General features: G+C 40.8%; 1 protein-coding gene across 1 annotated transcript in view; it reads right to left on the minus strand.

The window, feature by feature from the left end:
- CD40LG (CD40 ligand) overlaps positions 1-16,518 on the minus strand; it is a 199,045-nt gene that overhangs the window by 22,493 nt on the left and 160,034 nt on the right. Inside the window, exons 4-5 of the mRNA XM_056540320.1 lie at positions 14,655-14,792; positions 2,063-2,108 (exon numbers count right to left, since the gene is read on the minus strand). Coding sequence (XP_056396295.1) covers positions 2,063-2,108; positions 14,655-14,792 — 184 coding nt within the window. The remainder of the gene's footprint in view (positions 1-2,062; positions 2,109-14,654; positions 14,793-16,518) is intronic.

Raw genomic sequence — 16,518 nt, forward strand, 5'->3', positions numbered from 1 at the left:
TTAATAAAAACTATTGAACCAAACACTTTATGGGTACGTTCACATGTTCAGGATCTGCTGCATATTTTGTGCAGCTGATTTTGCTTTGTATTTGTATTTTTGTGTATGTACATGATCTGCTTCATATTTTCTGCAGCTGATTTTGCTTTGTATTTGTATTTTTGTGTATGTACATGATCTGCTTCATATTTTCTGCAGCTGATTTTGCTTTGTATTTATATTTTTGTGTATGTACATGATCTGCTTCATATTTTCTGCAGCTGATTTTGCTTTGGGTAGCAAAATCAGCTGCAGAAAATATGAAGCAGATCATGTACGTACACAAAAAGACACGTGTAAACGTACCCTTACGGTACGTTCACACGGGCAGATTACCTGCAGGTTTTCCACTGGACCCATAGAAGTCAATGGTAGCAAAATCGGATTTTCTGCAGCAGATACACAGTGGAAAATCTGCAGGAAATCCTCCTTTGTGAACTTACCTTAAGAGTACATTCACACTTGCGTAATTTTTGCTGCAGATTTGTAGCTGAAGATTTTGCAGCCCAATGACTTTAATGTGGAGCAAAATCTGCTACAGCAAATCTGCAGCCTGTCTGCAGCAGAGAATACACAAGTGTGAATGTCTATGTCTATGTTCACACGTGCATATCTTCTGCTGCAGATTTGCTGTAACAGATTTTGCTACCCATTGAAGTCGATGGGCAGCAAAATCTGCAGCAGCAAATCTGCAGCAGAAAATACGCACGTGTGAATGCAACCTATCAGTGTAAATTCTTCCATTTGCAGATGCCACCACCGTTACTTTTTAACACATTTAAAAAAAAGTCGCTCTTTTCCTGTAAAGAAGCATATGCAAGGCAGCTCTCCATGCCACCTTTTAGAGGTAGCTCTTCCTAGTCAGTGTTTAAAGGGGTACGCCGCCTCTAGACATGTGATCTCCTGTCCCAGGCTTTCATGTTCATGAACGCTGCAGCACTGTCCTGGAAATCACAGGGTGTCCCATCGGCCAGACCGTCAGCGATCAGTTATCCCCTATCCATGTCTATGGGCAGAATACCTCTTTAAAGGGGTACTCCGGTGAAAACCTTTTTTCTTTTAAATCAACTGGTGGCAGAAAGTTAAACATATTTGTAAATTACTTCTATTAAAAAATCTTAATCCTTCCTGTACTTATTAGCTGCTGAATGCTACAGAGGAAAATTCCTTTCTTTTTGGAACACTGATGACATCACGAGCACAGTGCTCTCTACTGACATCTCTGTCCATTTTAGCGGATGTATGCTAAGGGCAGCATGGTGGCTCAGGGGTTAGCACTGCTGCCTTGCAGTGCTGGGGACTTGGGTTCAAATCCCACTAAGGACAACAATAAATAAAGCGTTATTATTATTATAATAACGTTAGCAGAGAGAACTGTGCTCGTGATGTGATCAGAGAGCATTCCAAAAAGAAAAGAATTTCCTCTGTAGTATTCAGCAGCTAATAAGTACAGGAAGGATTAAGATTTTTTAATAGAAGTAATTTACAAATATGTTTAACTTTCTGCCACTAGTTGATTTAAAAGAAAAAAGGTTTTCACCGGAGTACCCCTTTAACTCCAAGACAAAAAAGTCTGCAGAAGGAGAGGTTACCCATCTGTAGACAGCAGTTTTGGGCTGTTGCCCCTCGCCATTACAGAGCAGGGTGCTGGCTGCAGGAAGCCTGTTATTACTATAGAGCAGTGGTCTCCAACCTGCGGACCTCCAGATGTTGCAAAACTACAACTCCCAGCATGCCCGGACAGCCGTTGGCTGTCCGGGCATGCTGGGAGTTGTAGTTTTGAAACATCTGGAGGTCCGCAGGTTGGAGACCACTACTCTAGAGTAACCTAGTCAAGGTAGAGAAGAATTTCTTAAAATTTATGAAGTATGTCTTAAAATGGCTATAGATATTAGATAACATAGTAGATCCTCGTTTTTATCAGGGGATCCACCAACAACCACTGAAATATCCAATGTTATTCTATAATGGAAAGTCTCCAATTATTACTTTTAAAGAAAAATATCCTGAACTTTTCATTTACCTGTTAACTTTTCATGTCCTGCTTCAGGAGGTGCTGGCTGAGTGATCTAGAGAAAGAAATCGTGAATTATTACAAAGCCTCAATGCTGCTGTTTCCTAAAGTTTCCTAAAAAAATATCTCCTTATCCACTAAAGGTTAATACCCAAGTGGAGTTTGTAATATGTTATCTGAATGCCTAAACTTTTAACTCCTACATCTCCATGCACTGCCTTGCCTATTTTCATGCACTTTACCCACACCCAAAAATTCTTTTGGCACTACACATGCTTCTTCCTAATTCCCCTTCCTTAAAGTGGAACTCTTCTGAAAACATTTTAGCCCCTATCCTAAGGATAGGGGATAAGGTGTTAGATGGCGGAGGTCCTGCCGCTTGGGACCCCCGCGATCTCCGCTGTGGTACCCCTGTCATTCGGTGCACGGAGCAAACTCAGTTCCGTGCCCGATGCCGGGCAATGCTGGGTGCCATGCCCCCTCCATTCACGTCTATGGGAGGAGGCGTGACGGCTATGTACTAGCCATCATACCCCCTCCCATAGACATGAATGAAGGGAGCGTGGCATGATGTCAAGAATGCGGAAGCTGCAAGCTTCTGTGTTCCGGATGCCGCCATTGCCAACCTGGAGATCACGGGGGTCCTCAACGGCGGGACCCAGCGATCTAACATCTTAGATGATGAACTTGGTTGATCTATCTCATATCTATCTATCTATCTATCTATCTATCTACCCATCTTCCTATTTATTATCTATCTATCTATCCTATATCTACCTATCTCTATATCTCTCTTTCTATCTATCTATCTATCTATCAATCTTTCTATTTATTATCTATCTATCTATCTATCTATCCTATATCTACCTATCTCTATATCTCTCTTTCTATCTATCTATCTATCTATCTATCTATCTATCAATCTTTCTATTTATTATCTATCTATCTATCTATCTATCCATCCTCTATCTACCTATCTCTCTATCTATCTATCTATCTATCTATATATCTATCAATCTTTCTATTTATTATCTATCTATCTATCTATCCTCTATCTACCTATCTCTCTATCTCTCTATCTATCTATCTATCAATCTTTCTATTTATTATCTATCTACCTATCTCTCTATCTATCTATCTATCTATCAATCTTTCTATTTATTATCTATCTATCTATCTCTCTATCTATCTATCTATCAATCTTTCTATTTATTATCTATCTATCTATCTATCTATCCTCTATCTACCTATCTCTCTATCTATCTATCAATCTTTCTATTTATTATCTATCTACCTATCTATCTATCTATCCTCTATCTACCTATCTATCTATCTTTGCCAAAACAAAAGCCCACATTATAAATGTCTTGAATTAATAGTCTCCCCCCCCCCGTGTATTTACATCTTGCCTACCTTTTTATTTATCCTTTTTTCTATACCCTAATTGCAGTAGTTTTACCAGGACTTAAATCTACCTAATGTAAACCTAAACTTAGATATAGGGGCTTTGTTTAGTACAGAACAGAAAATCTTAAGCAACATCAATTGTTCCATAGGAAGATAGATTTATTTATTAGTAATATTCATTGTGTAAATTAGAGTGGAAAATCTATATCAACATTAATTGTTCTGTGGAATTATATAGATTTTTTTTGTGGAAAATGGTAAAAAATAAATGAGCAGATACGTTATAGATGGAAGTTCCATTCTGGATAAAAGCGCTGTCATCCGAACTGCTGTGATACTTTCCTTTCCTTTTCTGACAGGTCTCTAAAAAGTGACTTGCAGAACTGTCAACCTGTTCTAGAAGTTATCAGTTATCTAGAAGTTATCAGTTATCTAGAAGTTATCAGTTATCTAGAAGTTATCAGTTATCTAGAAGTTATCAGTTATCTAGAAGTTTTCAGTTATTTAGAAGTTATCAGTTATTTAGAAGTTATCAGTTATCTAGAAGTTATCAGTTATCTAGAAGTTATCAGTTATCTAGAAGTTAGCGTTTTACATATATATGAGTCATATATTCCCCTTTGTAAAATGTGTGTTGAATAATATTTCAATATTTAGTGGAGAGGAGCTCCAAATGTGTGACCACTAGTGTTGAGCGGCATAGGCCATATTCGAATAGTAGTATTAGAGCCTTCTTTACACCACACAAGTTGAAAGCAGAGAGGGATGATCACTGTGATGTGTACTGTGAAAAAAATAAAAAATAAAAAATAAAAAATAAACGAATATTCGTAATTACGAATATATAGTGCTATATTCGCGAATATTCGCGAATTCGCGAATATGCGATATTCGCGAATAAAATTCGCATTGCAAATATTTGCGAGCAACACTAGTGACCACCTCTCCACTAATATCAAGGAATGGGACACCCTTTGCAACCTAAACACTAACCTTGTTCTTAAAGGGGTACTCCACCCCTAGACATCTTATCCCCTATCCAAAGGATAGGGGATAAGATGTCTGATCGCGGGGGTCCCGCCGCTGGGTACCTCCCTGATGCACCCGGCATTTGTTTAGACCTGTGGGGGCAGTGCCAGAGGCTCGTGACCTTCCGGCCTTGCCCCGCTCGTTATGTCATGGCCACGCCCACTAAGTGCAAGTCTATGGGCATGGCAATGACGTCACAAGCAGGGTGTGGCCGTGACATCACGAGCTTCCGCCCCACATCACCAGTCATCGGGCACAGAGCACCGGATGTCTGGGGTGCCGCAGCCGAGATCACGGGGGTCCCCAGCAGCAGGACCCGCTCGATCAGACATCTTATCCCCTATTCTCCTTACCATGAGAAAAGTAGTCTGTCACATTGCAGGTTTCTTTCCACAAATCAAAAGACAACTTTAGGTCAGAAGGACAATGGATATTTGAATAAGACCAAGCTGGACATACAGATTACATGCCAAGGCCTTTTTCCCAGCATTATTTACCATAGGGGGACACTTGGTATACTGCTAAAAAGATTAGATCATCAGTTTGTTTGGTCACCTTCAGTAGGTCTTACTTAATAGGTTTATGAAGGGTTCCCATAAAGCAGGTGCTGGAATGAAGAAGTCGTCAAGGAGTTAATATGTGAAATGTATGTAGAAAGTATAAACTGTTTTCTGCAGTAATACATGTGTTATTGAGAAGATTATTGGCTCTTCTGCTTTTGGTTTAGCTTTATAAATGTCAGTATATAAATATCTGCTGGTGACAGCTATGGTTCTCCTCCTATAGACATCTTTCCTGTGTGCTTTGTCAAAGTTCCAGTGGTGACAATTGAAGATTTACGATTTTCTAGCTCGTGAAGAATGATATAAATGTGCTGAATGTATGCATCATAACCTTGTAAGTAGGTAGTAAAAATGTCAATCTACACTTTGGGAGCTGGTTTACTTCAGTTCGGTATTCAGTTCGCTGCCTTAGTCCTGTCCTTGCAACTGTTGTCCCACCAGCCACCTTCCTCCTAGCAACACCCCAACTTCTGATGCCAGAGTCAAGAGGTCGTTTGTTCTCTAGGTATTGGTAGAGGAATAACGAATAATGAAAGGGTGCACACCTACAATGTGGTTATTTCAAATGTTTCTGAATGGTCATGGTACAATTCAATAATACACACCGAATCCAAGTATAAAACCTTCAGCTAACATACATCTAGGTACTTTAAAAGAAATGTACTGCAATGGGTGATCCCATCCAGGCATAAAGAAGTCTATCCTGTTAGCTCTCACCTGCTATCCAATAATCTCATGGTTCTGTTATTAATGTGGCTGAACTAATAATGTAGTCATCTATTTATTTACTGTAAGTGGAATTTAGCTTTGTAACACTGGGGGTCTGCTCTTGCCATTCTGCTGCCCACTAGGATACCTTCCTTTTGGTGAGCTGTTTTTGAGACTGCCCAATAGATTACTGCCAGGATTTCTTAAAGAGTTAAAGATGCACTCCAAATATTCCTTAGTATTCATAACAAAAGGGTTCTGCTTAGTTTTCTTTACTATGGATGCCCTTTTCCTGACTTCTGGACTCTGCTCTAGCCTGCTCCTCCTGGGCCATATCGCTTCTCCTGTCTATAACCTGGACTGCTTATCCTGAATCAGTGCCACCTGTCACAAGCTATTTGCCCATTACTGACGACCCTACTTTACCACCAGCCTTTGACCTAAATCTGCATCCAGTCTTGCCTTTTGCCTTATCCTTGGTGCTTCGCACTGGTGTCCACTGCTCCACTGGGCCAGGCGCTACCCACACCAGGACCACTCTTGAGGTAATGACCTGTTGGCCCATGCACTTCAGTCCAACATCCTTATCCTGAAGAGTGATAAAGGGTAAAAACCAAGGGGCTGCTTTGATTCAGCTCTTGAGCTTGGCCCAAAGTCAAACCTATTATGTATCAGGGATGTCATTACAGTCATTATTGTCATTATCATTTGTCCTTACAGTCTTCTGTTTTTCCAAACTAAAGATCCCCAACAAATCTGTTAAATAAGACCTACTACGAAATACTACATACATGTAGCTAACAAATCTTTATGCTTTGAAAGGATTATATTAAACTACAGAATGTTCACTCAAGTTGAGTAATGGGGCAGAAGATGGAGATGGGAGATGTAGAATGGTCCCAAGGGGGACTTGAGCATTTGTCTAAATGTTAACTTTAGATTATAAGGCATTCAAACTGCTGACAACTATGTTGTTTGAGACTCAGCAGAAACTTTTGTTGTATGCTCACAATGACCTTCCATATACTATAGTTTATTTTTACCTCAGAATAAGTGAAGATGCTTATTTGCATAGTCATATTGCCTGACAGCAAAGTAAGTGCGAAAACTGATAGTTAAATGTCTGCCAGGGTTAAAGCTGTGGCTTTCGTTATTACTTAGGAAATGGCTTACAGATGCAATCTTGGGGCCGTGGGAGTGATTTTGGTAAATCTTGCCATTTTTAACACATAGAACTTACATTTATTAGAAAATATGTGCCACTTTTAAAGAGACTTTAAAACCTTTTTAAATAGGTTGTCTTGACTTATTAGCAAATACCCTGTCTGGACATTCTGATGTAATTAAGGAGGGTCACCAGTAAAAGACCTTCATGAGCTGGAAAAGAGAAGAGCACTCCATAGCGTAAAACCACCCGGGTAGAAAGAGGCATAAAATAATCCGAACCTCCTACCCCAGGTGGTTGTGTGAACTCACACACAACAATGGTTAGCGTGAGTGAGTAATAAGGCCCGGTCTGCAGCCTCCCAACTAAGCGAGTAGCAGTAGATGTCGACTTCCTGAAAGTGTTGGGTTAACATGGCGCTGACCAAGGACATTGCCTCACTCTACAAGACTAGAAGCATTACATGGATAGCCCAATGATTTAAATAGAAAACATGCAATGCTTTAGTTCTCCTGTGAGGGCACTACAGGAAAATTGAACATATGTTGCCCTGTTTTACCATAGGTCAGAAATAATCACTTGGGAAATAGGCAGCTGGACGCCTTTTTTTGTAGAAGCCTTTGAACAAGCAGGGATTGTCTAAAGAGAACATCTATTTTAAAGGGGCTTTCCAGGCAGGGGGCGTTTTTTTTTTAAATTTCCTCCTGGTGCATCTGCCATTCTGACAGGGCCCTGTCCCCACTGTCTTCCTTTTTACCCTGTTTTCTGTGACATTTCCGTCCGGCATGGAATGTCCACTCACTGGGATGAGTGAGCTTTTTTCTGCAGGTACAAAACATCACAGGAACCAGGAAAAAGTAGAGAGCAGTGGAAAATGTACACCATGAAAATGTCCATGGCAGAGGATCTGGGCAGGTTAGTATGCCATTTTTTTTAATTTTCACTGAACCCCAGAGTATTTAAAATAATTCTCCCCTGCCTCGAAAAACACTTCCTTGAGCACTTTTAATTATAAATAGTTAAGGATATGAATTTGGCATTGATAATATTGGAGTAGGTTCAATGATGATATTAATAATGCTATATATATACAGTATATAAATATATATATATATATATTGCTATTCATTTTATTATAATGTAGGACTACCTTCTTGTCTTTATGAACTTCTAAGATAACAGCATTCAGCGATCTTTATCCACACACAGATATTGTCATCTCTGTTCTTACTATTAATATTGTCTATAGTGGGATTCTTGGACTTTATGAAGTTTGCATTCAACTACAAAGACAACTACACAGAGTGATGCCAATATTTGTTATTTCTGTGTATGCGTTATAGTCTTTAGGTTATAGATGAGGCTTATCTACAGAGTGTTAATTGTGTCTTCAAGAATGTGCCTGATGAAGCTGGTTTGATGCCTGATGAAGCTGGTTATCCAGCGAAACGCGTTGCATGCCGGGTAAATAAACCATTTTACCTTTGAAGTCCTGTGCGCTGCCTCTATCCTGGTTTGTTCCCTGGAGGGATCCGTTTTATTTCTTCACCTGTTTGTCCAGGAGCAGCTGCCGCTCTTCGCCCGTTGCAGGGTCATTTCACGCCTTCACCATAGTTGTACTTGGTCGCAGTACAACTATACTTGGTGAGCAAGTTTTCTTGTTTTTTATCTTTGCTTTTACATTACGTTATCACACTAGGAGCGCTCTCCTTGTCTGTTTATTCTTGTCTTTATGAACTTCTAAGATAACAGCATTCAGCGATCTTTATCCACACACAGATATTGTCATCTCTGTTCTTACTATTAATATTGTCTATAGTGGGATTCTTGGACTTTATGAAGTTTGCATTCAACTACAAAGACAACTACACAGAGTGATGCCAATATTTGTTATTTCTGTGTATGCGTTATAGTCTTTAGGTTATAGATGAGGCTTATCTACAGAGTGTTAATTGTGTCTTCAAGAATGTGGTCACATTACCCTGAAAGCAAATGGGGCACACCCATATAGACTATCTCCCATATCTATAGCCTGTGACGGTATCAGGTTCCCTTCTTTGTGATAAGCATCATTTCGAAAATGAACTAAAATAACAATTGTAAGGTTCAGTTTCATTGATTTTTTTGTTGCATCTTTTCTCTTCATCTTCCACCAGATATTACATATATTTGTTCTATGCTTTTATATTTGCTAACCCTTAATTCATAGAATATAGATTATGTTGCATTAAAAAATAATAATTCATGAATATCAGATCATTAAGTGCTTTATACTTTTGTGAATTTCCCCAGATACATGATTTTTAAGCAAATATAGCACTATAACAAACAATCACATAAAGATATGTAGATCAAATAACAAAGGACATGCCCTAAGTTCTTTATGTGCTATGTAATACAAATCATGTCTTTAAGTTCTGATTTCACGCAAAGCCCTATCCATTAAAAAGTGACATACCTCAAGAAGTGACCAAATCAATAGTAAAAACTATTTTGGAACTTACACTAAAGTAACAATACAGTTCACAGAGATGATGATTGATTCAAACTAAAAGTGAACCATGGCTGTATATAGGAATATGATTGCTTAAATGGGCACTGTCACCAACTTTTTTTTTTGATATGTTGTAGTACTTATGTACTACAACATATCTCTAATATACTTTTATTATAATTTTTTAAAATTAAAATTGTTTAATTTACATTTGAAAACCGGCCACTAGGGGTCTCCCTCCTAGTGGCCGGCTGCAGCCTGGCGTGACGTCACGGCTGAAAAAGGACCGATGCGGCCGGGCATCAGTCCTTTTTCATTCAGCCTGCGCTCACTCCCTGCCTGCCACTCCTCCCGCACATCGCCGCCGCCTCGTCACCGCCTCCGCCTCGTCGCCGCCGCTGTCCCTGCACGCTGCCGGACTCTGCAGTGTAATGGGGGGGTGTTGTGATGGAGGGAACGGGGTATGGCGCGCGGGGGGGGGGGAGGGAGACGGAGGGGACGGGCTAGCGCCGCATGTAACTAATAGTTTATCTACACAGGGTGCCTTCAGCTGTTTCAATACTACAACTCCCAGCATGCCCTGACAGCCAATATATGTCAGGGCAAGCTGGGAGTTGTAGTGATGAAACAGCTGGAAGCACTCTGTGTAGATGAACTAAGGGCGGAAGTCCCCCCCAGCAGGCATCAGTGATGTGGTGCCAGCTGGGGAAGTCTGCCTGTAAGTGAGCACAATGCCAGGCAGACAAAAAGCATTTTTAATATAGTAAAAATAAAAATTAAAAGCAGGGAGGGGTTAGGGATAGAAGGGCAATAGGCAGGGACAGAAAAAAAAATAGGATGGTGGGAGCTACCCTTTAAGTACCGAATTATCAGTGTTTAAAGAAGATATGCATATTAGTCTTTGGGCGCTCCCCTCAGCTGCTAGAGCTAAGTACACAGAGCAGTGCGGTCCCTTTACCAGTTTGTCACTCCCGTTGTGCACTAGTTTTTTAGTATGAGCTAACTCCTTAACTTTTACCGGATCTATTTAAAATGTGGATAAATCATGGAGGAGACACAACAGTAACTGGTTTATCCCTGTACACCAAAGTAGGACTGCTGGTCCTAGTATGCCTCTACAAAAAAATAAGATGTCCCGTCATGTTTCTGTGAGGCGGACTAATGAAAAAAGGGGCAAGTATGAACATTGGGGGCATTAATAATTTGCTCAATATCTTGTACTTTGCATATGTTGCCAAAGCTACTGGTATAAACTGGTTTTCCTAGTGATTTTGCATTGCTTGAACACATCATCTATTTCCTAGGCTGAGTGTTGTTTGTTGTGTGCAATTGACACGCTTATTTTTAAACTGCGCACTGTATTGAAAAAGTTACATCTCATTACAACAAGAGCAACTAAACTAGAATTCAATGGTGAAGTTTGGGAGAAGCAATATGGTGAGTAATAATCCTACTGTTCCAGAGAAGCCTGTTTCAAAGCTATTTGCCCAATTTATTCATTAAAATTTGAAAACAGGATATTTAAATAGTAAAGAAGTGTCAGTTCCTTCTGCATTCACAGCAGAGTGTGACATAAGGAAGTCTGGAGATGTAGAAAATGTAAATTATTAGAGATGAGTGAATTTTTGACAAAAAAAAAATCGATTTTGCCAATTTATCGAATTTTCCGAAAAAATTCAGTTCGGTTCTAATTTATTTGCGGCAAATCGCTATAAAAATGTCTATTTCTGGCCTACAGAGAGCCTCAATAGGGGTGTAGAACACTTTGCCTTGCTGTAACACGCATAGGGTGTGTGCTGGGTTAGAGAAATAATACTGTTATTCAGTGTGACATGCAGATTAGAAGCGTCGCTATTTGAATCACTGTCGGAGAGTGGCACAATAACAGAGCCTAGAGGTGGTGGCAGAATGAGGAGACCATATAGTGGCTGAATGACACAGCGTGGAGGTAGCAGCAGCATGAGGAGAACATATAGTGGCTGAATGACACAGCATGGAGGTGGCAGAAGCATGAGGAGACCATATACCCTCAAAGTTGTATAAAACACATTGCCTTGTTCTAACATGCATAGGGAGTGTGCTGTGTTAGTGAAATAGTACTGTTATTCAGTATGACATGCAGATTACAGGCATTGCTATTAGAATCACTGCCGCAGAGCGTATGGATGTGGCAGCAAGGAGACCATATGGCTTCAAAATTGAAGAGAATGAAGAAAATTTTTATGTAATTTTTATTTAATTTAATTTGAATTTATTTACATTTTTTGAGTACCAATTCTGGTGAGCATCGAGCTGGTGATCCTTTGCCAGACGAGATACCAGCTGTTTCAGCTCCTGCCTCTCAGAGTTTTCCTTGGGGTGACTATGGCCCCCCGCTGCACTAAACATCAAGGTATGCCACCACCTACTGGTTCAGATCCTGCTCCAGGTCTACCTGCCGCTGATGAGTTGCTTCACTATCCCTGCATTCCCCTGAGTTACCAAGGTAAAGGTATCAAATGTGCAACATAATGCATAAAGAACAGGAAAAAAGTGCATAGAGTAACTAGCACAACCCACAAAGCCTGTGAGGACAATGTAAAAAAATGTAAAGCTTAAGAATAGCAATCTACAACCTGGTGTGTGGAGCCCGGGTCACTCGCCAACCCGACGTTTCGCTCCTCGCTTCAACTGGGGTCACCGCCTGTTCGTTCTGGTCCATCGGACTACCACTTCTGGCTTGCATTCTATGTCTTTTAATTGTTCTTAATTATTGTATGTATTGTCTGTGCATTTTTAGTAAATCAATTAAGAATATTTGATCCATAGAAACGCAATGTTTTCTGTTTTTGCTCATGGCCGTGAGATGTAGGGGCCATGTCTTCAGTGCCCTGACCAGCCATCATTTCCAACACGAGTTGTAGGAAATGTAGCAGTGGAATGACGTTATTCATCCCGTAATCCTGGTGACTGACTAATAATGTGGCATCCTCCAAAGGCCTGAGCAAACGGCAAGTGTCACGTACAAGCCTGAAGTGCATGCAAAGTTTCCTTCCCATTGTTAGGATGTCTTGAAAATGGAGGGAACACTTCAGGAACCGCTTGACAACCAGATTGAACACGTGAACTGTGCAGGGTACATGGCTCAGCCCTCCTTGTCGCAGTGCAGACAAGATGTTCTTCCCGTTGTCAATCACCATGGTTCCCATTTCCAGTTTTCGTGGAGCAAGCCATGATCTGATTTCTTAATTAATTACTTTTAGCAGTTCCTCCCCTGTGTGACTCTGTTCGCCAAGGCAACAGCGTGACACCGCCGTGCCCTGCACACATAGGATACTGAAGTGGCACTGAGACTTGTCCGTGCAGTGGAGGCTGAGGACATGGTGGAGGATGAAGAGGCGGAGTCCCACACTGTCACAGGACCAACGGCCTGGGAGCGTGAAGGAGGAAGTGGCGTGATCTGTTCATGTTGCTGTTGTGGCTGTGCAGGAACCACATTCACCGAGTGGGTTGTAAAGGACACGTATTGTCCCTGACCGTAGTAACAGCTCCAGACGTCAGCACTGCCGTGCACTTTGATACACACCGACAGGCTCACGGACTGGCCCACCTTCTCTTCCACAAAATTGTGCAGGGCTGGTACTGCCTTTTTGCAAAGAAATGACGGGTTGGAACTTTCCACCTCGGCTCGGCACAAGCCATCAGTTCTCTGAAAGGTGCAGAGTCCATCACTTGAAAAGGGAGGGACTGCAACACCAGCAACTTGGACCGGAGAACATTCAGCTTCTGCGCTGTAAGATTAGTGGGCGCATACTGTTGTCTCTTGGACATGGCTTCGCCAAAGGATTGCTGGTGGAATGACTGACTCAAAGTAGGAGGAGCAGGAGCATCTGGAGCGACAGAAGGAGGGTATGACATACGGGTCCCTTCAGCTGAGGTGGTGGAGCCTTGGCTGTCTGAAACATGGAGCGACGTGCCCCTGGGTGATGCAGCAGGCTGGACCACCACATCAGAGCCACGGTTCTCCCAGGCCACTTTATGGTGGCGCAGCATATGTTGACGCAGGGCCGTTTAACCAACATTGAGACTCTGGCCACGCTTCACCTTCTGCTGACACATCTTGCATGTGGCATGTGGCTCCTCCAAATTGCTTAATGAAAAACTGCCACACCGCGAGTAGCTGATTTTCCCACCAACAGTCCCCACTAATTGACTTCTACTACCACCGTCTTCAGGAACCCCTGCTGCGAAACAGGGGGTCTACCCCGGGCATGTTTGGCTCCAGAATTTCCACTTCTACCACCATGCTGACTGCCAACCATGCTACCACCTTGTTGGCTCAGCTACTGCCTCACCGGCAACCCACAACCTGCAACCCTCTGCTCATTATGATGATGAAGCCCCTTCTGCACCTGACTCCCAATTGCGATCGTCTTCATTATCATCAACAAGTGTCTGCATGTCACTGATGTCCTCCTCAGGTTCCTCAACAGTGTCTGCTTCAGGTCCATGAACACTGGCAACACCACCTCCCACGTCACTCTCCTCATCACTATTTGCCTGCCTAGCGGATGTCTCCTCCACCTCTTGGCTGGGCATTAGCTGCTGACTGTCCCCTATTAGATCGTCCTCACTGAATAGTGGAGCTCAACCCACAGCATAAGATACTTCTGTAGAGATGGGAACAGCATAGGACAGAGGCAACTGGAGGACAGGGACTGCTCCCCGGCCATGCCAACTGAGGGTTGTGTCTGAGGAACCCACTGACGGTTGATTGGGGGTATCAGATGTCACTTGTGATGAAGTGGATGACCGTGTTCACCAATCGATGAAGGCAGGCTTATTTTAAAGATTCATGGGGGTCTGGACACTCAGACCCCAACTGATCAAAACTTTTTATATGTTATATATTTGTGTCTTCATATCTGATATCGAGTGGAAATTACTAATCTGTAGACACCATTTGAGAATTTTAGACACCATTATTTGTAAGTTATTAATCTGTATTAAATGGATATACGGTGTTCTTGTGAATTAGTTTTCCTACAAGATGACATTTCTAAACCCACATTAAATGCTACCAACTAATACAGTTATAGAAAACTATACTTTATGTTCTGATACAACAACATTTTTTAACAAAAGTCTAAGCCTGGGTTGTATTCCGTTGTCAAGGGCAAAACATGAAAAAAACAAAAAGGCAAACCACATAAGACTCATTGTGCACACAACCCTGTTGACACCAACAAAGCTTACCTCTGAGATTAGGTGATGGAGTTTCGCTAAAATCGCTTCGCAGCTCAGTAAAGAAGAATCCACATTTTCTCGTTTCATACATTTCTGTATTTTTCGTAGGAATATGTAATCATCGTTTAAGTTAATTTCCTCTTCGATCTTTGTTGGAACATAAATATGAAAATATTAGTGTTCTGTGTTCACTACTGCCACACATAGATCAGTACATAGAAAATATCACCACATCAAAAACAAGATCATTTCTAGAAGACTTTACATATATTTGGAACTTTAAAACTGCTATTTGAGTGCTTTACCACTTGCTGATGGCCAAACAAAAGCTTGTACCTAGCCATCGTATGGAAAGCCTTTCCTAGCTTAAATATTTAAAATCATGTATAAGATAAAAATGTATATGTACCATGTTAAGATGGCCATACTCCATCAATGTTTGTTCAGCCAATGGTTATCTCTTCCTACCTCCCCACAGACATGAAGCTTGGTATGGCCAAAGGTTCATCTTTCCTTTATGGGGAGTTGTAAGCTTCAGCAAGACAGCTCTGATGCCAGCACAACACGGGTTAGAACAATTGACCCTTCAATTGTCAGTGGGGAGTCAGGAGACTGCCATACACTTTAGACAAGTTTGGGCAACTTTAGTCTACAGTGTATCAGCACCTTTAGCCAGTAGATGGAGGCGATAAAAAGTGAATGTCCTTTTTAACTCCTTTTAATAGCTACCAAAAAGGTAAAAAAAACAAACAAACAGAAAGCTAGATAGTTTCAGAAGTTTGATATTTGTTATCATCTTTCAGTTAGTTAAAAGATATAAAAGACAAGGACTCTCACTTTTTATCAACCATGCAAAGGTAAAGGCAGGAGGTAGCTTATACGTGGCTGGATTTTCCATTCCCTGGCTGATCATACCATGAATGATTATTGTCAAATAGCAGCCAAAAGTAAAAACAATTAGAACAATGTGTCAAAAAATCAAGATTTGTTCAAACATTTGGATAATTAATAGCCAGGAAATTAAAAGAGTTATATTATTTGCTTAACAAACATGAAAACAGATATAGGTGTGACCACATAATGCTAAAGGGGGTCCACAGAGTCAAGACTTAACACTAAAAAAGAGAACGTGAGAGCAAAGGAACATCAAACTCAGTGTGGTCAACTCTACTACTCTATAATGTATAGAGTAATTGCAAAGGGCCAAAGATCTTTATTACCAAGCAGCTCTGATATAATCTGCCATTGTCTGGAACAGAGATGAATAGATGAGCTGGCACTCTCTTCTATCTATCTATCTATCTAATTTCTATCTGTCTGTCTGTCTATCTATCTATCTATCAATCAATAACCTGTACACCATAGATAGATAGACATCTTTGTTTTACAATAATTTTATTTTGCCAAACATGTTTTGTATTTGAATTACATAAAATACTTTTCTAAATTGCCCTATGTATGATTGTCATTGAACTTAATTCTGGAAAACAAGCATGCGCATACTTTATCTGGTTTTCTCCTGAACGGCTAATAAGTTTTTTTTTTTCCTTAAACAGTAAATTCGATTAAGCAGTCTTGTTAAACACCATGTCCTATAATTGTCCTCTACAACACAAGGCAAGAGCTTTTCCTTACTTAGTATATTCTTCATATAAGCATTCCGCAAAGCTATGTTCTCTATGTTGAACGCGATATAACGCTGCCTAATTTAATCAATGCTAAAGCTTGACTTTAATTAAGGTTGGTAATTCAAATGAGAATCTATGCCCATTCATAGGAGTCTAGGGAGCCAAGATATACAGTGTTTTCAGTAGGTTCCTTACATTGGAGACCTAATGGTGAAATATGATTTCTTTCCTGGCTAATAAAAAGG

The sequence above is a fragment of the Hyla sarda genome, chromosome 9 (assembly GCF_029499605.1).
Source record: "Hyla sarda isolate aHylSar1 chromosome 9, aHylSar1.hap1, whole genome shotgun sequence".
In the NCBI taxonomy this organism is placed as follows: Eukaryota; Metazoa; Chordata; class Amphibia; order Anura; family Hylidae; genus Hyla; species Hyla sarda.